The sequence below is a fragment of the Callithrix jacchus genome, chromosome 13 (assembly GCF_049354715.1).
Source record: "Callithrix jacchus isolate 240 chromosome 13, calJac240_pri, whole genome shotgun sequence".
Taxonomy (NCBI): Eukaryota; Metazoa; Chordata; class Mammalia; order Primates; family Cebidae; genus Callithrix; species Callithrix jacchus.
Genome location: NC_133514.1, coordinates 5,965,167 through 5,991,517, shown reverse-complemented (window position 1 = coordinate 5,991,517; position 26,351 = coordinate 5,965,167). Strand labels below are relative to the sequence as shown.

Here is a 26,351-nt window from a genome sequence, read left to right as displayed (position 1 = left end):
CCTGTATTTTGATTTCTTGACCCTGTTTCACGCTTCTCCTCTGTTAACCTCTTTACTTGGGTCTGCTTTTCTTACTCTCTGCTTATCACCTTTTTTTGTTTACAGCTCTCCAGCCTGAACATTTCTTTTTTTTTTTTTTTTCCTCATTGTGATGTTTGAAAACCATAGAATCTGCCAGTCATGCGAAATTGAGAAACATTGCCTGAGGCTATTTCAGTTCATAATATTCACAAAGGTACCGTTTATACTGTTCTAGGTATTTAATTAAAATTACATGTTTATCATGTGTTCTAAAACCATTTTCATTTGGAAGATTTAAGCAAACTCTTCTTAGAATTTTGCCTAATAGATTTAGAAAAATGGCTACAATAAGTTTCAGGGACCTGATGAGGCTGATTGTTATATTCTAACTCATAATGCTCACATTTTATAATCAGTTGCAGGTGAAGCCATTAAACTATATTTTTGGTTAAATTAGGACATTCACCTTCTTAATGGATTTGTTTTATATTCTTTGCTTTCATAGGCTAGATTCATGAGTTTTAAAAACTTGCTGCATTCTAAATCTAGTTGCAATTTTACATACAAGCATATTGTTAGATGTCCAAATTTTAAGATTGAAAGTGAACACAAAATGTATTGTGGGTATTATATAAAACACTATAGTATATAAGACCCACCTCCTTTCCTACCTCCTGTGTTTTATTCTTTCTTGTTTAAGTGCTTTTAAATGTTTACATTGCACAAGGATTACCTTTATGTTCTCTTCAAATTTAATCAGGGAACCTGGAGATTCAGAGTCATGTATTAGGTTGGCAAAAAAGTAACTGCAGTTTTTGCCATTAAAAGTAATCCCAGCACTTTGGGAGGCCAAGGCGGGTGGATCACAAGGTCAGGAGATCAAGACCATCCTGTTCAACATGGTGAAACCCCATCTCTACTAAAAAAATATACAAAAAATTAGCTGGGCACGGTGGCGCGTGCCTGTAATCTCAGCTACTCAGGAGGCTGAGGTAGGAGAATTGCCTGAACCCAGGAGGCGGAGGTTGCGGTGAGCCGAGATTGCGCCATTGCACTCCAGCCTGGGTAACAAGCGCGAAACTCCGTCTCAAAAAAAAAAAAAAAAAGTGATAGCCAACCTCATAGTTTGTGAACCACCTTTTAAAGAAACATTGTTTTATCCCGTGTGATACATTATTATTTATGATACAAAGAATATGTATGCTGTGATTTGAAAGAACTGGAAATTATTTCTCTCAAAAATTTTGCTAAACAATATGATAGCTCACTTTTTCCCAGATATCTCTACTTCTAGAAAATCTAGAATTTTCCTATCATAGTTATGTTTTATGACTTTTTAGTCTGCCTTTAGAATAACTCCTTGTATTTGTATATGTCTTTGTAGATACCTATCTTTTGTGTCTAAATAAATACTTTATCCATTGTCAATTTGACATAATGTCTCCCTGAGTAACTTTTAAAAGTCTTTCTCTTCTCTTCTCTTCTCTTCTCTTCTCTTCTCTTCTCTTCTCTTCTCTTCTCTTCTCTTCTCTTCTCTTCTCTTCTCTTCTCTTCTCCCCTCCCCTCCCCTCCCCTCCCCTCCCCTCCCCTCCCCTCCCCTCCCCTCCCCTCCCCTCTCCTCTCCTCTCCTCTCCTCTCCTCTCCTCCTCTTCTCCTCTCCTCTCCTCCTCTTCTCCTCTTCTCTTTTTCTTTTTTTTTTGAGACGGAGTCTTGCTCTGTCACCCAGGCTGGAGTGTAGTGGTGCAATCTCGGCTCACTGCAACCTCCACCTCTTGGGTTCAAGCAGTTCCCTGCCCCAGCCTCCCAAGTAGCTGGGATTACAGGTGCCCACCACCATGCCTGGCTAATTTTTGTAATTTTAGTAGAGATGGGGTTTCACCATCTTGGCCAGGTTTGTCTTTAACTCCTGACCTCGTGATCCACCCGCCTCGGCCTCCCAAAGTGCTGGAATAACAGGTACAAACCACCACGCCCGGCCTAAATGTCTGTTTCTGTAGGTTTGCCCATCACTTATATGATACTGCTATCCCTGGTTTAACAATATGAGATAGCAGTGTCAATCAGTGAAAATATCTTTCTTCTAAAACACTGAAGGAAAGGGAGACTTGTTGAAGAGCATTCTCTTCTTATTGATTTATATTTTATTTTGTTTTATTTTATTTTATTTTTTTGAGACAGAGTCTCACTCTGTCAACCAGATTGGAGTGCAGTGGCATGATCTCGCCTCACTGCAACCTCTACCTCTACCTCCCGGGTTCAAGTGATTCTCCTGCCTCAGTCTCCTGAGTATTTGGGACTGAGTATTAGGGACTGGGTTTAACCATATTGGCCAGGCTGGTTTTGAACTCCTGACCTCAGGTGATCTGCTCACCTCGGCCTCCCAACTTTGTGTTAGGATTACAAGCATGATTCACTGTGCCTGGCCTAACGCAGATTATATGATAAGAAGTATCATACATAATTCTTTAAAAAATTTTTTTAAATAATTTTTTATAATTCTTTTATTAAAAAAGTACATCATTCTTTAAAATCTAAACAGAATTATGTATACATGTATGGGCTCAAACTTACCTTTGTGACAGTTCATATTCATTACCAAATACCATCCTGCCTACTTCTTATCATATCATCTTTGTTTCATATTTTGACTAACACAGTAAATATAAATAGTCTAATCTTTTTCTGGAGCAAAAATCCATCAGTAGATGACCTTCTGTCCTCTGAAGGTCAGAAGCTTCACTGCTTGTCTTCTGTGTTACTGACTTTCTGCGTTCCTTCACCTCCTTTCTGGTTTTTCTGTTTCAGATTTGTTCTGCAGATGGTTGCGCTCTCACTCAAAAGGTTTCACCCCCTTCCTAAAAAGCTCAGGGCTCTCCTGCGCTCCACTGTCACCCTATTTTAACACACCTACCTCTGTCCTGTATGTCAAGCCTGAATTTCTGCCCCTGCATCTGTTCTCATGGCTAACTTGAATTACTCCTAGTGTTGCAGGCAAATTAGTGTTTCTTTATAAGAGAAATGCAGTGTATGGAAAATACTTGGGCTCCGATCGTATCAATCGCTTAGCCACTTTGTCACTCCACTTCTGGGTGGATACAATAGCAGATTTAAATAAAATTGCTAAAACGTGTACTTACAGATACCAGGTATTTGTATCTTTGCATTCTCAGCTTCTAACATATACTGATGTGTAGTGACACTGGAGAAGGAAGAAGAGATGGTTCTTTTTACATTTCAAATGCTGTGCTCTGCACAGAACTGCTTCCTGAGTCTGGCCATATTACACACCAGTTGAAATGGTATTTTTCTGTATTTTATTTTATTTGTTTATTTATAATTCATTATAAATTAATTGTAATTCCAGAAAGGTCTGCTATAAATGCAAGGCTTTCCTCACCACCCAAAGGACCAATTGGATAGAATTTAAGAAAGCAGAAAATGACAATAAATCAATACATAATAACTTCATCTAAATCAACATATAATACAGAAAAACATATCTATGAGTAAAATGTGCTAATTTAGTAATTGGACTTTAATATGAATTGTAATGTTTCAGTTTTCATTTCAAGATTTTTTTTATATTTGGAAGCTGTTTCTGTAATTGATATTCTTCCTTCTGTCACACCTGGTGTTTCCTTGAAGTATCTCAGAATGATGGTGACTTAGTATCATCCTAAAGCAGATTTTTAGTATTCCCGACTGTAGTTAGAAATGTATCTAGTATTTTAAGCACACATTTTTTCAGGGTGAAATAAAAAACTCAGAGATATATGGTAGATGACCTTGCTAATATGTGCTAGGAAAGAAGGGATGGGATTTAAATGTAGTAATCTATATTCTAAAGTTAAAAGAGTTTTTTTACTTACATTAGTAAAACAAGTTAAAGGCCTAAGTGATTGTATTTTTTTTTTTTCATATTAGCAGTTTTATCTTCTATGTAAAGCCCCAGTGGCTTGAAAATCTGTGGTAGGAATAAAATATATTGCTGCTTAATGCTTATGGTGTTTTATACTTCTAAAAATACAGCCATTAAGAAAAAATCTATTTTGACTTAGAAAACCATCACGGCACTCGTCATTCCTGCTCATTCTAAACAGAATCAATGGGTTCTGTGGCTTGACATTACTCAGCTGGTTTCTGCACCGGTGGTTTCCATTCTGACCTGAATTCCCTAGGACAGGATTCTCAAACGAACAACCTCAGTGCTGTAAAATGAAGACACTTCTCTTTCCATTTCATCCTCTCAGATTTGGGGAAACACTCCGCAATCTGGTGAACGGGTTTGGGATGCTGTTGCCTTCGACTCAACACTTGGAGCACTGTTGGGGTGCGCCTCTTACAGGCTCCAACATCAAGGCAGTAGAGGAAATGTACTGTCAGCTCACCACACAGGGGCGCTCAGGTTCATGTACAGGGGCAACCGACGTGTGCAACTCTGACAGCCAGGTTGACTTCACTTTACCTCTCATTTCATACCAGAAACAAGGAGCCTGGCTAGGAGGGTCTGGTGGGGACTGGAGTTAGTATAATGCGTCTGGCACAGTGACAGCCACACAGGGGCGACCCCATGTTTCCCTTGGCCTTTGTGCCGACTCTGTAGCTTCAACCCAGAGCTGCTTCCTGAGCGGGCGCTGCCTGAGTCCCACCAAGTCTCATGCTCCTGGCCGGTGGTTTTCAAATTCTTAATCATTTTATCTTTGCACTCGTGCTGGCTGTCTGTTTCTTTCTTCTTTCTTCTTTCTTTTCTTTTTCTTTTTCTTTTTTTTTTTTAAAGTAAAGTCCGATGAGACACTGGAGCAGGGATGGAGCAGGGAAAGTCGACTGGCCTCAGGGCAGAGCCCTGCATGGGGACTAGGCCCATGGGCGGTGCAGGCAGATGTATCTTCATTGTGGCTGGGGACCACTACTAGCAAGTGGCTACCCCTTCGTGGACCTGTTTTCCAGCTGTTTTTTGTTTTTGCTTCTGATTAACTAAAGTCCTTCTCCCCTCCTCTACCCCAGCTTCTCTTCTGAGTCCCAGTCAATTAAGTAATCTGATAAGTTCATTCATGTTCTTGTTAAGTACAAGAACTGAAGTATGAATCCAAATTCATGTAAGGAATGTGAAGCTGGCCTGCCTAGAGAAGCCCTTCTCCATGATTTCATCATGACATGTTAAAATAATGGAATAAATTATTTGCTTTCAGTAAGTCCTTAGCACCATTTCAAATGCATTTTTTAAATTAAATGAATTAATTCATTCATCAACATCCAATGCTGTACACCTCAGATCCTCAGAGGTTGTGCAGCTCGTAATGTAAAGTTTGTACCTTTTGATAAACCAAAATATATTTTTGATTCTATAAAATATTATAGCTGCATATCTTCTTTATTCTTATGGTAAGGATTTATGGAGAGGTTTCAGTGTTAAATAATACTTCATTTATCTGATACTTTAGGCTGAGTTCCGATATTATATGATGCCTTTAAAAAAATCTGTGAGTGTTGTAACTGAATGCAATTCATCTAGAAAAGTGTGAGATTATAGCTTTAGGGTCTGTAAATACTGTTCCTATTTAACAAAGAACAGACTGTTTATGAGATCTTTTTTTGTTATCTTTAAAAGAAGAGAGAGAGAGACTGAACGTAAAATATTTGTTCTCATATTATTTTTTCTAGAATAACAGAATACCCATATTCATACATAATTTTTTTTTTATAAAGGCTGCTAAGTGTGCTTGGAAAACAAGTGAGGACAATATCCTGTAGTTTTACATATAATAAAAACACAATTTTTTGAAAGACATTTTAACAGTATGTATATATTGAAGTTGGGATCTTGTATACTCGATGTGGAAGTAACAATTTTTGTTATTTAAATCAAAGCCTTGATTCACTATGTCATGAGCATGAGATAATTTAATATTTAAGAATTAGCTCTGATTTAAAGATGCTTGAAGTCTTCTTGGTAGAATAACAAGAGAAAGAATTGAAGCCTTTGTTTATTTCTACAGAAGAGGAGCAACAGAAAGAGACCTTGGTGGTTCAAATGGTAAGAATATTGTTTCTGTCATATAATTTCTAGCATCTGTCTTTGCATTTCTAGCTGTAGGTCTTGCCGCATGCCAGGAGCCAGCCGTCCCCAGCAACAGCATCAAAATCGGAGACCGTTACACGGTGAACGACGTGCTCTCCTTCCAGTGCGAGCCTGGGTACACCTTGCAGGTATCCGTCTCAGTTCTCAGGATCGCCACACACATGGTCATCTTTGTGCTGCTTGCTTCCAGCCAAAGCCCTCACTTTGCACCCAGAAAGCGAATTTGGTTTTCCTCACTCAGTTTGTGAATCATACTTTTCCTATTAAATCGTGGATGTTGGTCATCTTTTGGAAACAGCCTTTAAATGATAAAGCAGTCTTTCAAAGCTAAGCATTCGATCTTTCAAAATTATTTAATTTCAAAATGTAGGTGTTCCCATTAACTATGCAGAGAGCATTCCAGGGGCAAAGTATCAACGCTGCCTCTTTCAAAGTCCTCCCCGGGCAGCCAGTGATTACATCTGCTTCTGAGTCATGTGCATTCCCTCCTCTGCAAACTGTTCTCAGCATTCCGTTCATCATTAATGCCCACTTGGGCTAGGTAAATAAGGCACCAAAAAGAAAAGACCATCTAGGCTGAATCTTTAAGATGCAACATTCCTGTTCCATGTGCTGTGATAGAAAGAATTATGCTAGGCCAGGTGCAGTGGCTCACATCTGTAATCCCAGCACTTTGGGACTCCAAAGTAGGAGGGTCACTTGAATCCAGGAGTTTGAGACCAGCCTGGGCAACATAGCAAGACACCATCTCTATAAAAAATGGAAAAATGAGCTGGGCATGGTGGCGCATTCCTGTAGTCCCAGTTACTTGGAAGGCTGAGGTGGGAGGATCATTTGAAACAGGAGGTGGAGGTAGCAGTGAGCCAAGATTGCACCACTGCAATCCAGACTGGGTGACAGAGCAAGGCCCTGTCTTAAAAAAAAAAAAAAAAAAAAAAAAAAAAAAAAAGAATTATCTTTCATATCTCAAGGGTCTCATTTAGAGCAGCACCTCAGTCTATACTGACATGATGTTTTTGTGCCTCATTTGGGGCTTGCTTTATAATTGCTTGAAATCAGGTAAATATCATATTTCCTCTTATCCCTCAAATTCCCAAACATTTGCTCTTTAATATTTGTCCTTGCTCATGGATGTCTTTCTTTTTTCTACTTGATGGTGAGACTTTGCCATTTCTGTTGGCATTCTTTTTCAAGTGATGCTATGGCAGCTCTCAGAAGAGAACAGAAATAAGTCTTTACCAAAGAAATTTCTTGTTATGGATTATTTAATACGCTGCTTAGGGACAAGGCCGTGGATGCACTTCTGCACAGTCCAGTCAGAGCGTTCGTTAACTCTGTTTTTCAAATGAAAACTGAGCTGTGTTTCTTTTCTTCATTACAAACCACGCCAAGCTTTGAGTTTGCAAGCTGCTGTTTATCATTCACACGAGCAAAAAAGGATTCTGGATTTTTTTTTAATTGCTAACAACTGACAATTTTACTAACACGTTAATATATTTGGAGCAACAGATGCATAAATTGCATATTAGTATGAAAGCATTGTTCCTTGCACAGTTCACATGTGAGTGTCTATAAATATGTAAGCCTAGTGAGATTTAGGGGCCTGCCATGACATCAGATGCTGAAACTAAATCCTGAATATTGGAATGAGGTATGACTTCCATCTTTTCTCAACTTGTTTTTATGGTCTTTTAAAATATAAAAAAGGAAATTTCCATTTGAGTAAACACTAGTAAATAAATGCACAGGGTCCTGACTGGTTTTGATTCATTAGAAAACTTGTAGCTAGAATCACTCATCTGAAATGTTTATATCAAAATCAATAGCAGAATATTACCTAGATTGGTAATAAATGACCATTTTATTGGTAATCGTTGATGAAAAATTTTTGAGGCTTTTAAACTTTGTGTTTACTCCTATTTCAAGGAGTTTTATAGAAGGAAATTTATAAGGAGAATTTAATGCATCAGAGAATGGGTATACACAGAATATAAATGCCAGCAGCCCAGAATTGTCTGGAGTACCTTCTTTAAAATTAATATAGTCTTCTTTGCTGTAACTCCTTTAAAAAATATAAAGAAGTATGAGAAAGTTAGTTTTGTGGCAGATGGATTGAGTATGAAATGTTAGAGAGCTTAGGAAATCGGTTTGTTACTGATAACTGCATTTGTACAAATTCTTGTTTGATGCATTCCCACTGTGGCTGGAATTATTTGACATAGTTTAAATATTGTTTTTCAACTGCCTCTATGCCAGTTGTGGGTGGCAAATGGAAATTTATGAGATAAGCAAGCCTGGCTGATAAGACTGAGTCACAACCAGGAAAACAATAAAAATAGACTGCACCCAGGTCTCCCTAATCACCTGTCTTTAATTGTGAAAGAGATGTTAGCACAAAACATCTCTGAATTTAACCGTCTGCTGTTTGATTTTATTTTCCAGTGAGAAAGACTAGAACAAATTTTTTTAAGTAGAAAGTTGAAAACTTCGTATGTTTACAGAGTAAAGAGACCCTGAGTGATGAGGGTTAATTTCACTGCAGGCGGGTTGATGTGACAAAGTGTGAGGCTGTCTTGTAAGAAAATGAATGTGAAGGCTCCTTTTACGGGTGATAAAGGAAGAGCCTAGCGAGTGGTTTGCTGAACCCTGGTAGCCATGTGACTTGTAACCGCAGGCAACCACAGAAGCTATGTTTTCATAAACAGGCTTTGCATCGCTGACGTTTTCCCTTCTCATCACTACCTAGTGCTTTTGAATTGCTTTCAGCCTCTTAGGCCAAAAGCTATACATTCTGATGATGAAAAAACTGCATACTTTATGCAATTTAATACTCTTCTTTAAATACCAAGAAAGGAGCTGGGAATTATTGTCTGGTCAAAGGGACGTTGCAAGATTCTGTTTTTAGTAGGAGGAAACACAGTGAAAATTGATACTTTTCTATGTCGGTTCAAGATATGACTCAGTAATAAGCATTAGCTAAAACAGATTTCACAAATTTTGAAATATGATTAAAACAGGAAAGGAAAAATGGCAGATATTCTCAAACATTTAATCCTTAAATGCACGGTTTAGTTATGTGGGTTTTCTTTTCTTTTAAACAGGGCCGTTCCCACATCTCTTGTATGCCAGGGACCGTTCGCCGCTGGAACTATCCGTCTCCTCTCTGCATTGGTAAGGATGCAGCTCCTTCACTCTTGCTGTGCGCAGGCTGGGAAGAACAGACCTGCCCTGCTCTTGGGCTTCAGATGATGCGCTTCTGAATTTCGTAATCTCAGAACATGTGCTATATAACGATACAGTGTAATGCAGTGGAGCAGAATGACGAGCTGAGCCTGCACCCTCTCCACTGCTTGCAGCAACTCTGTCCTCTCAGTTTGTCTGGGTCCAGACCAGAGGCAAGACTGTCTGCTCAAGGCACTACACCAAAATGACATTTGTGTCAGAAGGCCAGTTATTTTACCTGTGGCAAAGACGGAATGCAGCTGGTCTGAAAGTCTGAGTAGTTTTCTCTGTAGACCTTTAGCCTCAGAAAAGACAAGTTCCCAGCCATAGGAAGGTTGCTGATGCAGGGTACCCTTTGCTCCCCATCATTCAGGCTCCCAGCTTCAGCCACCACCTAATGTTGTAGGCAAAGTCAGAAATCTTTACCTGTACCTCAAGCACCGACCACTCAGCCTCGCAGGCGCTGTCCCACGGTCCCAGCAGGATCGTAGTCGGTTGCTTCACACTCTACCCCCGACCCACCTCCCACTACTGATTGGCTTCTCCAAACCTGTTGTTCTCCTGGATCTGCTTCCTTTGAGAATGCTATTAGCAGTATTCTGCCTTTTTTTCTTTCTTTCTTTCTTTCTTTTTTGCCTAAACAAATCTGGGTGTTACTTTAAATTTCTCCCTTACTCCCTAAATCCAAGTGATTTCTCACTCTTGTCAAGCCCTCCACCTGACTGTATCCTCCCCTGTGATTCTTAGCCCCAGTACCCCATCTTCATGGCATAGTCCTCTCCTAAATATCTCTGTGGGATCCTAACATGAGGCTCCCATATTCAACCATACTCCAACGTATAGGAAAGAGCCAACAGGAAAAATCAGCAGTACTGATCTTGTCTTTATTTAACATTTTCATATTTTGTTAATCATAGATTTTTTTGCATTTCTTTTGATTTTTTTCAAATATTGCATTAAAATATTTATTAGGGGGTTTAGGCTCCATCTTGAAGTTTGCACTGGAGCGTCCTCTCCTCAATGCCGTCTGGGTTCCCACCGTCATGTGCAATGCATCGTCCCTACCCTGGGCTACCACCCACCATGTGCCTGACTTTACTTCCTGCAGAGCTGTAATGATATTGCTATTTAATTTGCTCTTCTACAATCTCCCAAGACTTCGGTGACAGAGACACGCACCACTCACCTGTGTACCTTCAGCACATGGTACACACTCAAGAATTTCAATTAAAGAATGGCTGGGAAATGAATGAGTATCAGAGCATGGGTCATTGCAATAGTCACACTTCTGGGGGTGGTCTTTATAGCTCCCGAGAGTGTTGCAACACTCAGGTATTGCTGGGAGTGCACAGAACCCACCTACCTCCAGACGGTTAGTTTCAAGCACCCCATACTGCCAAATGGTGTTTCAGGAGAAAGTGGTCAACTCCATGTGGATAAACATTAGCCATTTTAAAGGGCACAGTGTAGCCTTAAAATGGTCCTATAAACTGTTCACATACTGTTTAGAATTCATTTTGGCACAGTGTGGTGTGGGTACCCACAAGTAAAGCAGGTAATCATTGTCTGTTACACATTCTTCTGACAGCCTCATTTCCCCACATCTCAAATAAATTTAGGTATTCAATGGCTCTTAGTAATACACAGTTGAACTGCCTTGCATGGGATGCAGATGGAATTGTGTACAGAGGAAAATTAAACTGCAAGAAGCCTGTAAAACAAACAAAACTTCAGCCTTGACAATAGCCTCATCCAGGAGATGATGACTGTTTATGTTATGCTCACTCTATCATATTTGCTTACAAAAGTGAAAAATATACCTTAGTGGCCAGTATCTTATCTGTAAAGGCTATTTCTTGGTAAAAATAAATGTCTAGATTAACATGTCAGCTAAAAAAAAGTTACTCCTACAGATGTTTAAAATCCCAGCCTTAATTTGGAAGGGAAAAATGGGGAAAGGACTGCCTTTGACTCATGCAGAACACCAATCTGCCCATTTGTTTTTAAATGAAGAGCCCTCCTTTAAAGGTAGAAATTGAAATTTTTTAAACTTCACAATGAAATCAATTTCAAGCAGGCATCCAATCAAATAATATGCCTTTGCTGTCACTTTATATTAAATAATGGGATGTTTTATTCAAATAATTAACTTATATTTGCAAAATATATTAAGTTTTTTATTTAACATCTTAAATATTAGCACATGTTGAAATTATATCAACTTCTGTAATCATTTACAGGGCATACAAGTATTTTCATTGTTGAAAACACTCGCACATGACCTGTTATAAATCCCAAAGACCAATTCTAGAGAGCAAACAGCATTTTTTGTTTGGTTTTGGTTTTATTGTTTTTTGGGTTACTTTTCGTAGCTGTTAGCTTTATATAACACCAAACTGGGGAATTTTATCAGTAGAAGTCCATAGAGAGATAATATTTTACTTATGAGTTCCTGGAAATCCCATGACCTAATTTTGAAAAATACTGGTACTAATGAAGACAGTGTATATAATATCACTTCTCTAAAGGTTAACATACCAAGCAGTGTTCTCAGAGCTTAACCAGTATGGACTATTTTGAATATATATAACAAACCCAGATTGGTCTCACAATTTTCCAGGTCTCTATAGGTGGGTGAGGTTCAAGTCTCAGCAATGCCCTGGGACCTCCCTGTCTCACTGCACTGCTAGGCTCTTCAGCAGGGTGTGGTCTGTGTCCTTGAGTAAAAATTCTGTATATTCTTTGTCCCCACAAAACCAGGAATCTACACAAAGTAAGATATAAATCTAGTAAAATATAAGGTCTCTGGCCATTTTATAGAAATAAACTCCTTGCCCTTAGCAACACAGTTAATGTCCCAGAATTTTCCCGTATTATGACTCTCACCACAAAACAAACTTTTAAATGTTTATAACTTACATTTTTCAACTTATACAATGTTTGAAATCCGGAATATGATGCCCTTGCTTGAGCAATCACCATAGTTACTAGACTTGAGTTTTAGCATATTTACCAATAACTCTAAATATGCTATTTACCTATAAGAAAGGGTCTGGCATGGAGGGAGCTTACCAGGCAGGAGGCAGGAAGTCAGTCCATGATGTGATGACCACACAGAGATGGACACCGAACCCATCTAGGACATGGCAAGCCCAGTCACCTTAAAATGTCACAAAGGAATAAAGATGTATACACATCTTTTGGGAGCTCTGTTTTTATGCTTATCTATTGACTTATAGTTTTTTAGATGAGCAACAGCAAAAAAAAAAAAAGGGGGGGGTGTGGGGAATTATATGTGATTTTAAGTAAACTCTGAAGTAAATTGGTGATTGTTGTGTGTTTGACAGGAGATGAACCCAAAGGTCAGGCCCATGATTAGTTTCTTATCACATGGACAGTTGGTCTGTGTGGGACACAGACATCGTGTTGATGACACCATCTACGTTCAGGCCCTGGGCCAGCTCCTCCTGAAGGGCTGCCTCAGTCCTCAGCTGAGGATGTACATGGCTGTTTGTTATGATTTTCGTGTGTGTGTGTGTGTGTGTGTGTGTGTGTGTGTGTGTGTGTGTGAAAATCATACTAAAATCTAAAGGAACATTCTAGTAATGCCACATTTGCTGGTTCTTTTGTTTTCTCTTTTTGTGTGTGTCATTGATTTGGCCTTTTTCATTCATGCCTTCCCTGTAGTTGTGTTACAGGAAAGGGGTTGAGGTTCCGACTTCAAGAGCAGGTTATTCAAGCTCACACAAGAAAGAATTCAGGGCAAGTCCACAGAGTAAAGTAAAAGCAAGTTTACTGAGCAAGTGAAGCAATAAAAGAATGGCTACTCCTTGGACAGAGCAGCCGCGAGGGCTGCTGGCTGCCCATTTTTATCGTTATTTCTTGATGGCATGCTAAACAAGGGGGAGATTGTTCATGTCTTCCCATTTTAGACCTTACAGGGCACCCTCCTGACGTTGCCATGGCATTTGTAAACTGTCATGGTGCTGGTGGGAGTGCCACAGTGAGGACGACTAGAGGTGACTCTTGTGGCCATCTTAGTTTTGGTGGCTTTTAGCCTGCTTCTTTACTGCAGCCTGTTTTATCCGGAAGCTCTTTATGACCTATGTCTCTTGCACTGACCTTCTGTCTCATCCTGTGATGTAGAATGCCTTAAACATCTGGGAACGCCGCAGTAGGTTTCAGCCTTATTTCATCCAGCTCCTATTCAAGATGGAGTTGCTGTGGTTGGACACCTCTGACAGATGGATATACATACCTGCTGTCACTGCAGGTCACATGAGCCCTAAGGGAAAGGGTACTACTGCTGAATGTATTTAGGCATGCCACTCAGACTCACTGGTGTGTCTTCAGCACAATCCACAGCTGCATGAACAAAATACAGGCAGGAGCCTGGCCTTGCAAATGCCCGGCCTCTCCCAGGAAGAAGTCGCCCTGAGAGATTATACTTTAAATAGCAACACAGTTGATGTGGTGTAAGGCTTTTCCTGAGTTATCACTCACACCACAAAAATAGACTTAGATGTTGGTAACACATTTTTCAGCCTATTCGGTGTTTGAAATCCAGAATATGATGCCGTGGCTTGAGCAATCACCATATTCACCAGCCTTGAGTTTGAGCTGTTTCTCATATTAAATCACAAATAAACTGTTTGAGCCTTGATGATGATTAAAAAACAAAAAGGCTTCACTACAGCTCCTAGGGAGGCTCTGAAAGACGACTTCCAGAACATATTTTGTTCAAAATATTTTCCTTAATGAGAGCATTGTTAGAATAAGAACAAAGCCATTTCCTGTGGACTTCCCGAAAAGAAGTGGCGTCATTCACATGAAGTTCAGAATATAAGGAATTGCCATTTTAATAGGTTACAAATGGTCAAAGATGGGAATTTCAAATGCTTCAACCTGTATCACTGGGCATGTCTGTTGTAAAATCAGTTGTGTGTCTTTATAGTCAAACCTCAGGTACAGTAGCAAAACATGTGAGTCGCCAAGACACGGGAACATACATGAACTTACTTTACGCTCTCTCACAGCATAAGATTTCCTGGGGAGAAAGTGGTTGCAGTTCGCTACATTCCGAAATTGAAAGGCTCTCTGACAGTCCTGTGTCTTGGCGGAAACGTGGGTTCTGGAACCAGCTGCAGCTGGAATGGCCTGGTTGTACTGTTCACCAGGCATGTCACTTCAGGCAGATTTCTTAATCTCTTCCAGGCGTGGTTTCTTTATGCATAAGAGGGGAATAGTAGTAACACCAGCATTTCAGAGTTGTTATGTGAGTTAATCTATGTAATGTACTTATCTAGGCACAGTACATAGTCAGCAATCAATAAATAGGAACGAATTCTACCCCTCAATGAATAGCAGCTAATAAACTGAAGTCTGCTTGCTGCCTGACTGTAATCCAAACATTAAATGGAGTAACCTTTACTGGGAGAAGACAGATCTTGAAAAATGGCCGTTTCTGAAGCAGAGTTCACTGTCAGGAGGGAGAGCTCAGCGCGTAAATAAGTGAGGCACACAGCACCGTATTGTGTGCTGTAAGTAGGGGCAGAGCTCAGCTACGAAGTCTTGCTCCTTCCTAGCATAGTTGAGTGAAGCAGGTTGGATCAGAGATTCCAGGGAGAAAGTGAGGACCCGCAGGACTGACATCTTGTCTGCTTCACAGCCACCTGTGGAGGGACGCTGAGCACCATGGGAGGTGTGATCCTGAGCCCCGGCTTCCCAGGCTCTTACCCCAACAACTTAGACTGCACCTGGAAGATCTCATTACCCATCGGCTACGGTAAGTGCAAACAGGTTTAATTCCTAAAAGGTCATTTTATTTTTTTCACTTCTACCTTGGAAAGAATTCAGCAGAATAAAAAATAGGCCTTATTCTGTTGACATAACTATCTTTAATTGAAAGTGGCTTACAGATTTGAGTAAAGCTTTGACACAATAACTTTTGAGAGCGGAAACGTTATTGGAAAAATCAGTGCAGCTCTTTTCAAGGCAAATTAAATTGGCTGGATGATAATGGAGTAGTGCACATAGAGTGCAGAACGTAGCGTCCCTAATTCAATTACCAAGCTCTTTATGTATGATCACGCTTTTCCTCATCTATCTCTGGAAGGCAATCACGGTCACTGTTTCTTCTGGATAATTTTGAAGGCTTTTTAAAGGTTATGACTCATTTTAAATTATGAAACAAATTTCAAGAAACAGTATTGTTTCATACACTTTTATTATATATTACATTGTTTTTAGGTTTATAACTGTTTTTAATATCTAGTTATTAACATTTAGGTTGTCACTTTAATTCATAAATTTAATTGTGTATACTATTTCAGAACCTCGTTCTAGCCTCTCTTCAGAAATGCATGGTCTTTGTGAAGTGTTGATCCCCTCTCACATCACTCCTTGTCTGCCTCCTGGTTTCCTTCATATTTTAATTCATTTATTTGGGTCTTCCCTACCTGTGAATTTCTCTACAGCACTCACTCCAGGTGGACCAAGTTAGGTACTCAGTGAATGTCCTCGGGCAGAGTGACTGGGTACTTCCGTGCTAAATATTAGCTGAGTGATGAATGACTGAGTACAGCCATAAATAGAAATCACTGCCCTGGAAGAAGATCGCACGCTTTGCTCAGAGCTTCTCCCTTTAGAATCTGTGCGCAGGTTGGCAGTAGCTGCAGGGGTGAGCTGTCGGGGTGGACTTGCTCAGCAGAGCATGGCCGGGGAATAAATGGGCGGGATGACGGCCGGGCAGATTGGTCAGGCACTGGATGTGGCAACACGACTGTTCCACAAGGGAAGAGGAGGACCTAGGAGGGGCAGCTCGATGGGATGGCAGCACCTGTGGAGTTTACCACCATCCCGCCATCTGTAGGAGGCCATGCCTGGCAGTGGTCAAGGAAGGGAGAGACTGTGAAAGGGATATTATAGGAGCCCTCTACTTCTCCCAGCTTTCTCAGTTTGATAATTTTTTTTTTCAGTCATAATATCTGAGCATAAGGCAGTGATTATGTGAGAGCTAAATGAAACAGAGAGCTGTGAAAAATTTCCAACAGCACTGGCTCCACTGCTCTCCCAATCTGGGCCTGCTGTCCTTGCCATGGAGATGTGGAGACATGAACTTGTTGAATTAATCTTTGGAGTCAGGGGTTAAGGGTTGTATCAGAGATAGGAGTAATCCTGGATAGTTTCCGCACTTGTAGCACTCTTAAGGATCACAGCCTTTTGGGGCAAATTATAGTCCTTCACAGAATCAGAGAATGAGAGAAATCTGACGCAAACTGAAGCTGTCCCTGACCAGTTGTGCTTTTCTTAAATGAGTTAATCCACAGGAACCCCAGCTTCCTCATTCCCGTAGCTGAAATAGCTACATAAGTTTTTGGTGATGGTTAAATAAAATAGTTCTGGCTAGAAGGTTAGTGCAGGGCTTGGCATGTAATAAACAACAACAAAAAACTGAAACAAACAAGAAAATCACCTGGTTATATTTTTTATTATTCTTCCAAATGTTTGCCACCTTCCTCTCAAAACTAAGTAGAAACATTCTGTTTATGAAAAGAAAAAGTGGGTATAAATATCTTCTTGACATATTTTTCCAATGTTACTGTTTTATCATTTCTGAGAAGGGCATCATTTAATATATTTTTTTTTTATTTATTCGTTCCTAAACTATTGTTCAAGAGAATAATTTGGGAAAAAATTTCAATGCAACCAAATTGTCTAAATTCATATTTTGGATCTATAAACCTAAACAAACTATTTAAAGAAAGATTGAAATGAAAAAGAAAATATGAAATAACATCTTTAAACTGATGCAAATCTTTAAAAGCTTTGATATTCCATAGAATGAGGGTTTAAAGAGGATCTAGAAGAAGAGAAAAGAAACTATCCCCAATCCAACAGGCATACAAAATATTACCCCTGGCTTTTTAGAATAGATGTTGGTATGCATCAGAAAGATTTGTTGTAGATTACATTTGAATAATGCACCAGGTTTGCCTGAGATAAATTTTATAGCCTCTGAATAGTCATAGGTATAAAGTGAGAAATTGGGAGAAGAGGCATATGAATGGCAATGGGTCTCCTGACATGGTCAACATTTGGAATTATGATGCCCCTGGTGAAAGTTATTTCTAGGGCTTAAATTATTTTAGAGCAATTTGCAGAATCAGAGAAAATTTTACTATCTAGCATTCAACCCCACCTTGTTTTATAGTTAAAAACATTTAAATAAATTAGTTCCATATCTTCATAGCCTTCTTTAATTTCTGCCTCTTCTCCCCTGTAATATCCACTACCCCCAGAGCTTCAAGTCTCTTTTCTACACACATGACTTTTAAACCAACACCATGAATCTTGTTGTCAAATGTCAAACCACACTTCTGAGGCATGTGAACATTTCATCTGAATCAGATTTTCCCATTCAATTCCCAATTTATTTCCACAGCACTGAGCGGCTCGTTTTTCTTTCTCCGAACTTCAGCTTATTCCTGTCAGCAAGCTCTCCTCGGAATCTCCCAAATCATAAGCAAATATCAGCTCACACCCTTGGAAATTTTGATGAAGTGAGTTTGGAGTTCAAGCTCAGACACCTGCACTTATAAATCAAGCACTCACTCCAGAAGTTTCTTACGTAAAACAAAATGGGAATATAGCAGAGATGACCACAATTATTTTGTAATGATGATTTCTCCCCTTTTTCGTTTCTCATGTTGCTTCCTATTAACACCCAAACTGTGAAGTGATTCCAGAACATTTCCTGCGGGTACAACTCAGAAGAGGGCCCCTTCTTTTCTAATGGGACAAGCAGGGACATTGGGAAAGTAGGCAGGTATTTCAACTAATGTCACACAACAAAATCTCTTACCAGGATAGTGCTTTTAGTGTGATTGTGTTGATCAGGTTGCAAAAGAACAGCCCAGTTATGTCTTCCTTAATGTTGAGAAAAGTCATGTGATATGACCACTCTGCCTCTCCCCTTCTCTGTTTTCTGAGGTTTGGGAAACCATCTTAAACAATGTTTCCTTTGCAGTATCACCGGTAATTTCATCAAGAAACAGACATTAAGGGAAGCTTGACTGCCTTTGACCCTAAGAAAGTGTCAGATTTTTTTGTAAATTGTATCTACTTAAACTTGCAACACTAAGTAACAAGGAAAATGACTGCCCCACAGGGTGCTCAAATTTACCGTGTGCAAGAAGCTTCAGTGGGGGTTGTGTTGTTGCAATGTAGCCTCCCGTGGCCTATTTCCTAAGTTTTGACTCAGTGCCCCTGGCTGGAGTTTTCCCAGAGCAACTCCAGTTCCTTGAATGCTGGAGTCAGACTCCTTCAGGAAGCCTTTCTCCAATTTATAGAAGAGCACTTTCGGTCTAAATAAAATGAGAAGTGCACAAAGATTTTCACAAGATTCTTACAAATATTATTTATGTAAGATAAACTGCTTTGGTGTAAAAAATGTAGACATCTTAAGATTTTGGCATGTTGGAAATAGAAATAGAATATTATTGAGTATAAAACAGCACGACGAATCAAAACTCCAAAGTGAATTGCAAAAATATTGTTCTTGCAAAGTGTTCTTAAATGTAATTTCTAGGCTTCAGACTGTATCTCTAGTACTTGACCATACGTATCTGTTCCTTGATTGTCCAGTTTTGGGATCTGGATTCTCAGAGCAGTGTCTGACCAGTCAGCATGCCCCTCCAGTTACTCCAGATAGGTAATAACACTTACCCGGAATATAGGACGTTATTGCCGTTTCTTGGAGAAAAATATGTGTGATGTTTTCACTTTGGGAGGATTCTATTGGATATTATGACTCTTCCCATGCAACTGGATAAGCATAGGATTGCCTGATGGATTATCTAATCCAAGGTTTAAGCAGTTACCAGTTTAGTCAAATAATTATTTCGATTAACTCTACTCTCCTACCCCATTCCCGTGGATCCAGCCACAGTTTAAACAGGCAAACGTGATTAGTTGTTCTGGTATCATGTGGAAACCATCTTGCCCATTTTTCTAATTATTCATTCAAGGGACAGCTGTCCGTCCTTCCTTCCTTCCTTCCTTCCTTCCTTCCTTCCTTCCTTCCTTCTCCCCTCTCTCCCTCCCCCCATCCCCCATTCCCCCTTCCCTCCCTCCCTCCCTCCCTCCCTCCCTTCCTTCCTTCCTTCCTTCCTTCCTTCCTTCCTTCCTTCTCCCCTCCCTCCCTCCCCCATCCCCCATTCCCCCTTCCCTCCCTCCCTCCCTCCCTCCCTCCCTCCCTCCCTCCCTCCCTTCCTTCCTTCCTTCCTTCCTTTCTTCCTTCTCCCCTTTCTCCCTCCCCCCATCCCCCCATTTCCCCTTCCCTCCCTCCCTCCCTCCCTTCCTTCCTTCCTTCCTTGCTTCCTTCCTTCCTTCTCCCCTCCCTCCCTCCCCCATCCCCCCATTCCCCCTTCCCTCCCTCCCTCCCTCCCTCCCTCCCTTCCTTCCTTCCTTCCTTCCTTCCTTCTCCCCTCCCTCCCTCCCCCCATCCCCCCATTCCCCCCTCCCTCCCTCCCTCCCTCCCTCCCTTCCTTCCTTCCTTCCTTCCTTCCTTCCTTCCTTCCTTCCTTCCTTCCTTCCTTCCTTCCTTCCTTTGGATGGAGTCTCGCTCTGTCACCCAGGCTGGAGTGCAATGGTATGATCTTGGCTCACTGCAACCTCCTCCTCCCGGGTTCAAGGCATTCTCCTGGCTCAGCCTCCCGAGTAGCTGGGACTACAGGCCTGTTTCACCACACCCAGCTAATTTTTGTGTTTTTAGTAGAGACGGGGTTTCACCATTTATTGGCCAGGCTGGTCTAGAACTTCTGACCTCATGACCTGCCCTCCTTGGACTCCCAAAGTGCTGGGATTACAGACGTGAGCCACCGTCCCCAGCTGGGACAGTTGTCTTGTGCATGCTGCCTCACTAAGACCACATACCTCATCCCTGAAAAGAACCCAGGGAACTCTAGCCAAAAGGACTGGAGCAGTTGGCAGCATAAGCTGTGGGTGCTCACAGTTTGGGGCTGTGAATTTAACTAAGTAGAAATCTTAGTCCTACCAATGACTGCACAGGATACCAAAATGTTTTTGAACTTTGTTTCCTTATTTTTAAAAGGAATATAATGAAATATCATTCCCATTTGGGCTATTTTGAAGTATTGTAAATGCATCACAGAGGGCATTATTTAAGTGCGAACTGCTTTTGGTAGCTAAACCAAATTCTAGTTTCATTATCTGGTGGCTAAACCTGACAGTTTTGTGCCGTTTTCTTTCCTTTTCACAGACGGGTTGTTGTTTTGTGATGCTATAGCAGAGCTCACCAACTCAGGATTTTGGTCTGTTTTCTAGCGAGTGTCTAAGGGCACAGTTAATAGAAATGCAACCAAGCTTTCTATCTGTGTTGCCCTATTAACTTTTATACTTAAAATGTACTGCGCTAATATTGTATACAATGCTCTCCAAAATTACGATGCCTTCGGAGTTTCTAGAAACGCAAGGACATGAAAGATTCTTTAGAATGTTCAATAAATTCCATAGGCATTAACATTTTTGCTATATTTTTATTACACACAGAAGGTACAAAACAGAGCAAGTAATACTCACAGGTTCTATCAGCTAAAAACTAGTTTTAACTCTGTGATCAAGGTCACATTACTATTCAGTTTTGTTAAAGCTCAAGGCAAAAATTCTCTGTGCAAGTGACTTGTCACTGGCGCTTAATTTTCATTATGTAATCACAATAGGATAAGAGGGTGCTGGGTAAATTCCACCAAAGGTAAGCTTTCAGATTTTTTGTTGTTGTTGAAATAATATGTATATTTTTAGTACTCTCTGAGATAATAGAAGAATAACCAGGTTATGCTTATTTTAATCCTCTCATTTTGGCTTTATGATGTCAAACTGGATGCAGTTTGCTGAAAATTAGATAGATAAATCTATTTTTAAGCCAGATTAAAGCTGAGCTCTGTTCTATTTTCTGATATATATTAGGTAGTTTGATATGTGGCTGTATAATTTATCCTGCTTACAAGGGTAGTTTTGCTCACAATATTATAATTGTCATAATTCCATTTCCTTTTCAAGCTGAATTCCAAATCAGGAGAAAAGCACTTTCACTAGACGCTGTACTTTTGAGACACTGGACAGCCTCCATTTCTTAGACGCTGTACTTTTGAGACATCGGACCGCCTCCATTTCTTTGCACCCTGATCCCCTTGCACGTTGTTATCTTTCCTGGCTGTGCTGGCTCATGAATTTCAAAAGTGTTTCTGGATAAATATATCAAAAGTCTGCATGTGCGCATCTGAAGTGAGCCCATTTTCTGCCGTTTCCCTGTCATTAGATGTTAAATATTCCAAGCTGGCCCCAGGTTTCCTTTCTGTCTGCTACTCTGGACATACATAGACTAGCAATTCAACAGGTTGTTTTTTTATCACTCTTGGGTCAGTTTCTGGATTCTGCCTGGTGCCTGGTTGTGATTAATGTGAGGGACGTCTGTAAAACTCTGCAGAGCACGTGGATTCAGTGTCCATAGGGCAGTCACACAAACACAGATGTGCACACAGACGTACACAAAGGCATGCACACACACACACACACACACACACACACACACACTGCTCTTTAGTATCGTTTATTTATTTTAGCTCAGCAGTGGGTAAGGGGACAGGTAGATCTGGGTGTGCCACGGGCTGAGCAGTCCAGGAGCTCAGCTGTGATGGAACACTGAGGAGACAGCTCCAAACCAAGGAACACAGGGACCCCTGGCCCTCCCTCTCCCCCGTCTCCTTCTCTGCCCACCTCCATCTCTCACTGTCTTGCTGCCTCCTCCTCTCCTTCTTTTTTTTTTTTTTTTTTTTTTTCTCCTCACTTCTGAATTTCTTTTAACCAAAAATATTTTCTGGAATTTAGAAAGAAGTTAATAGCTCATTGGTGGCTGTTCGACAAACAGCAATATTTGACATTTTTTATTTTAATATTTGCAGAAGAGTTATACATTTAAAGAGTTGTTTTATCATGGTTATATATATATACAGGTGATGGTGATAGAATGGCTGGGACCACCACAGGCTGAGCTAGTCCTTTCTTGACTGGTGATGTAGTCCTGGTGTCTAGACTTGGATAATGTGCTATGAATCTAGTTACTCATTCTAAAAACACTTCTAAATTTTGCTTAAATTATTAATAATCTATCTTTTTCTCTTTTTTTGTCTTCTTAGCCATGTTCTGAAGTTTTTTACATTCTATTTTTTTTAATTCATCCTCTTTCAATTTAGAAAGAGGTTGAGCATAATGCAAACTAATTTTCGACTGGAATATTTTTACCATCATGAGACTGTCAGCTCTTGTCTAGCCTATTAGCATGCCAAACCAGAAAAAGTGAGGACCTTGCCGATCAGCATAGGGTTAAACCTCACTCTGCCGTTTCCCGTGTGACATGAGACAGGACAGCTAACGTTTCTGAGCCTTTGTTTGCTCACCTGTAAATGATGAGCATAGTGATAGTTACTGTGCTGGGAACAACCTTGTTTGGCGAATCAGACCCAGGGCCTGCTGCTGGCCTCTCACGATGCCCACCCGGGATGGGCACTATTCACCCTTTCCTTCTCCCCGCAAAGTTTCTCCATAATTAATGAAACTGTTTTTCTTGTATGACTTCAAATTTTGTTGAGTGATTTTAGGTTTTTCTTCCCTACAATTTTTCACTTGAACTTCTTTCTTCCTTTTTACAGAGTACTGGCCCTTGACAACTGTGTTTTCCTTTGATGCCTATTAGATATGTTTGCGTGAATGTTTTTCTGCACTTACAGTTAAGGAGGATAACCCATGTAGGTGTTATCTTTACTCTTCCCAATCTAGGAAACATATTAGATTAAAATTTTTTAAAGCTTTCATCTCTCAAAAACAAGAATCATGCAGAGTAAAGCTGTGTGCGTGTGTGTGTGTGTGTAATATGCATGCAACACTCTACAACAGCTGTTAGTTGGCTCAGTTTAGGTTTCACGGCCCAGCTTAACTGCATGGATTTATGCAAAGACTAATGGCTTTAGAGTTCTACATAAATTGCTTAAATGAGTTGGGATATCTAAGACACAGTAGTCAAATAAATTTTCAGAAGAAACGCTGCAATGCAAATAACTCCAAGTGGTTTGTTAGTATCGTTTCTTTTTCAGTTATCAGCCATAGCTTATTTACCTCACAGATCAGCATGATATCAGAGACACTGGTCATTTGAACAGTCTTTTGGTGTGCTGAACTGTGCCAGGCTGTCAGATTTAACTGTGAGAGGTATGGGGGGAGTTACTGGATTGGGTTTCTCACAAACATCAATGATTTGCTTTGCATACATAACGCAATAAAAATGATCACTTGCTAAACTAATAAAACTTGTCCTATGGCATGAACATCCAGTTACTGTAAAAGCCACTTTTAAAGTTTGTTGCATAGAACTATGGGACAAGGAAAACAGACAAAACAAATAAAAACAAACAAAAGCAAACACGATCTGTTGCATGTTTTAAGACCAATTTGTTTTTTCTTGATAAAGCCATCAGATTTTGGTTGATGTGACAGATGATCACAACTTCATATTTATGATGGTGATAATTGTGAAAGCCGCTGGACGAGATCAACCCCAGGCACGTGGATGCTAATTGTTGTTCTGAAGATTCTACCTGTGTAGCTCTGTAGCACAGTGCTGGTAATACTCATATTTCAGAGACAGATCGACTTGCGGACACGAGTTTTGTGGAAAAGGGCCATGCAGCAGAGAGCGGCAGAAGAAAGAGTGAGCCAAGGTTTGTTGTCATCCAGAGTGAATGCCGCCCTCCGCAGCGTGGTTCTGTCTCAGAGACTGTCCAGGAAGACGGCTAGCACTTCACTCACTTTTAAGAGCACTGATTTTATACATTTTGATATGAACTTTCATTTAGTTTGCATATTTTTCCATAGGTGCACATATTCAGTTTCTGAACTTTTCTACCGAAGCCAATCATGACTTCCTCGAGATTCAAAATGGACCTTACCACACCAGTCCCATGATCGGACAGTTTAGCGGCACGGACCTCCCCATGGCCCTGCTGAGTACAACGCATGAGACCCTCATCCACTTTTACAGTGACCATTCGCAGAACCGGCAAGGATTTAAACTTGCCTACCAAGGTAAGAAACAACAACAACTAAAAACCGCATCTAAACATACTTCTTACGTTTACATTGTATGTAAATATAAATCTCCCCAATTGGTTTAAAGCTTGTATGACTGGAATAGTTTTTTGGTGGAATGTTGGTTTCTGGTCAGTTTTTGAAAACAGATAAGGATACAGATGTAACTGCCAGTGGGTTCACCTTGGGTTCACCTTGCCCGCCGTCTAGACAGAGCCAATTTATCAAGACAAGGGAATCGCAGTAGGGAAGGAGTACTTCACACAGAGCCAGATGGGTGGGAGACTGGAATTTAATTACTACTCAAATCAGTCTCCCCAGCTTTCAGGGATTTGAGTTTTTAAAGATAATACGGTGGGTGGGGGCTTGGGAAGTAGGTAGTGCTGACTGGTCAGGTTGGAGATGGAATCACGGGTTTGAAATGAGTTTTTCTTGCTGTCTTCTGTTCCTGGAGATGGAATCGCGGGTTTGAAGTGAGTTTTTCTTGCTGTCTTCTGTTCCTGGAGATGGAATCGCGGGTTTGAAGTGAGTTTTTCTTGCTGTCTTCTGTTCCTGGAGATGGAATCGCGGGTTTGAAGTGAGTTTTTCTTGCTGTCTTCTGTTCCTGGGTACCATGGCAGAACTGGCTGGGCCAGATCGGCTGGTTGGTGTCATCTGATCCATCAGGTTCAGGGTCTGCAACATACCTCAGGCGCTGATCTCAGGCTTTACAATAGCGATGTGATCCGCAGGATCAATTTGGGGAGGTTCAGAATCTTGGAGCCAGAGGCTACATGACCCTTAAACCATAATTTCTAATCTTGCAGCTGATTTGTTAGTCCTGCAAAGACAGACTGATCCCCTGGTAAAATGGGGGTCTTTTCGGGAAAGGGCTATTAGCAGTTTTGTTTCAGAGTCTAACGAAGAACTGAATTCCTTCCCAATGCCCAGGAATGAACAAGGACAGCTTAAAGGTTAGAAGCAAGACGGAGTCAGTTAGGTCTGGTTTCTTTCACTATCACAATTTCCTCAGTTATAATTTTGCAAAGGCAGCTTCACAGACACACAGGGCATGATCAGGCACTTCTGTTACCTAAGCTTCCCTGCTCTCCCATCCCACCTGTGCACACCCTCTCCAGTGGCCATAGCCATCTGCGTGCCAGCCTCAGAGTCTCATTGTCACGTAGCCTTCCCATGTGTTACTGTGTCCCTCTGAGCTCTGGTCCCTTCAGGACAAAGTCCTGTGGCACAGGGTGGTAGGGGGGCTGTTGTATCTCAGGTATGTATGCTTTGCCTGAGCACAAGAAAATGGCTACCTGCGCTATTCATGTTCAAATTTCACCACAAAAAGAGAAAACAGAATCAGTGATTGAACTTTATTCCTTTTTCATTTCTTCAGATATGCAATCTCTAAGGAAAGTTTGCATCATCAAAGCACTTTTGACGTGTGAAACAGTTCAACATTTTTATTTCATACAAAATAACTTGTATGGCCTTTCCTTGAATATTGCTAGATCAAATGAGGTTGAAAATGTTAAATCTAGAGCCTAAGTTTTTTTTTTACTATAGATAAATCAGTTGTTTCCCTAATTCCACAGAATGCTCAGAAACAGGGCTTTGATATTTATTACTGAAAGAGGTTAGTATTTTATGTTGAACTGTTAGACCTTATTATGTATAGTCTCACCTAAAATATAAAATATAGACATCAACTTCCGGGATTGAGGTCTGATAAACTAAAAATCGAGGTAGGAGCAAAAAAGAGAGAAAACTAAAGGCTAAATTAAGGAGCGATATGCCTGTAGACAGCAGCAGCATTTTCATGTGAACAGACAGTGTCTTTCATTGTTCTCCATCTTTATTTTCTTACTCATAGCAAACAGTATCA

At 40.5% G+C, this 26,351-nt stretch overlaps 1 protein-coding gene across 4 annotated transcripts in view; it reads left to right on the top strand.

Moving 5' to 3' along the window:
• Window positions 1-26,351, top strand: part of CSMD1 (CUB and Sushi multiple domains 1) — a 2,142,320-nt gene that overhangs the window by 1,860,957 nt on the left and 255,012 nt on the right. For all 4 annotated transcript variants that reach the window (XM_035269622.3, XM_017963591.4, XM_008979004.5 and 1 more), the window contains 4 exons: window positions 6,110-6,228; window positions 9,202-9,271; window positions 14,991-15,107; window positions 24,272-24,481. In XM_035269622.3, coding sequence (XP_035125513.3) covers window positions 6,110-6,228; window positions 9,202-9,271; window positions 14,991-15,107; window positions 24,272-24,481 — 516 coding nt within the window. The remainder of the gene's footprint in view (window positions 1-6,109; window positions 6,229-9,201; window positions 9,272-14,990; window positions 15,108-24,271; window positions 24,482-26,351) is intronic.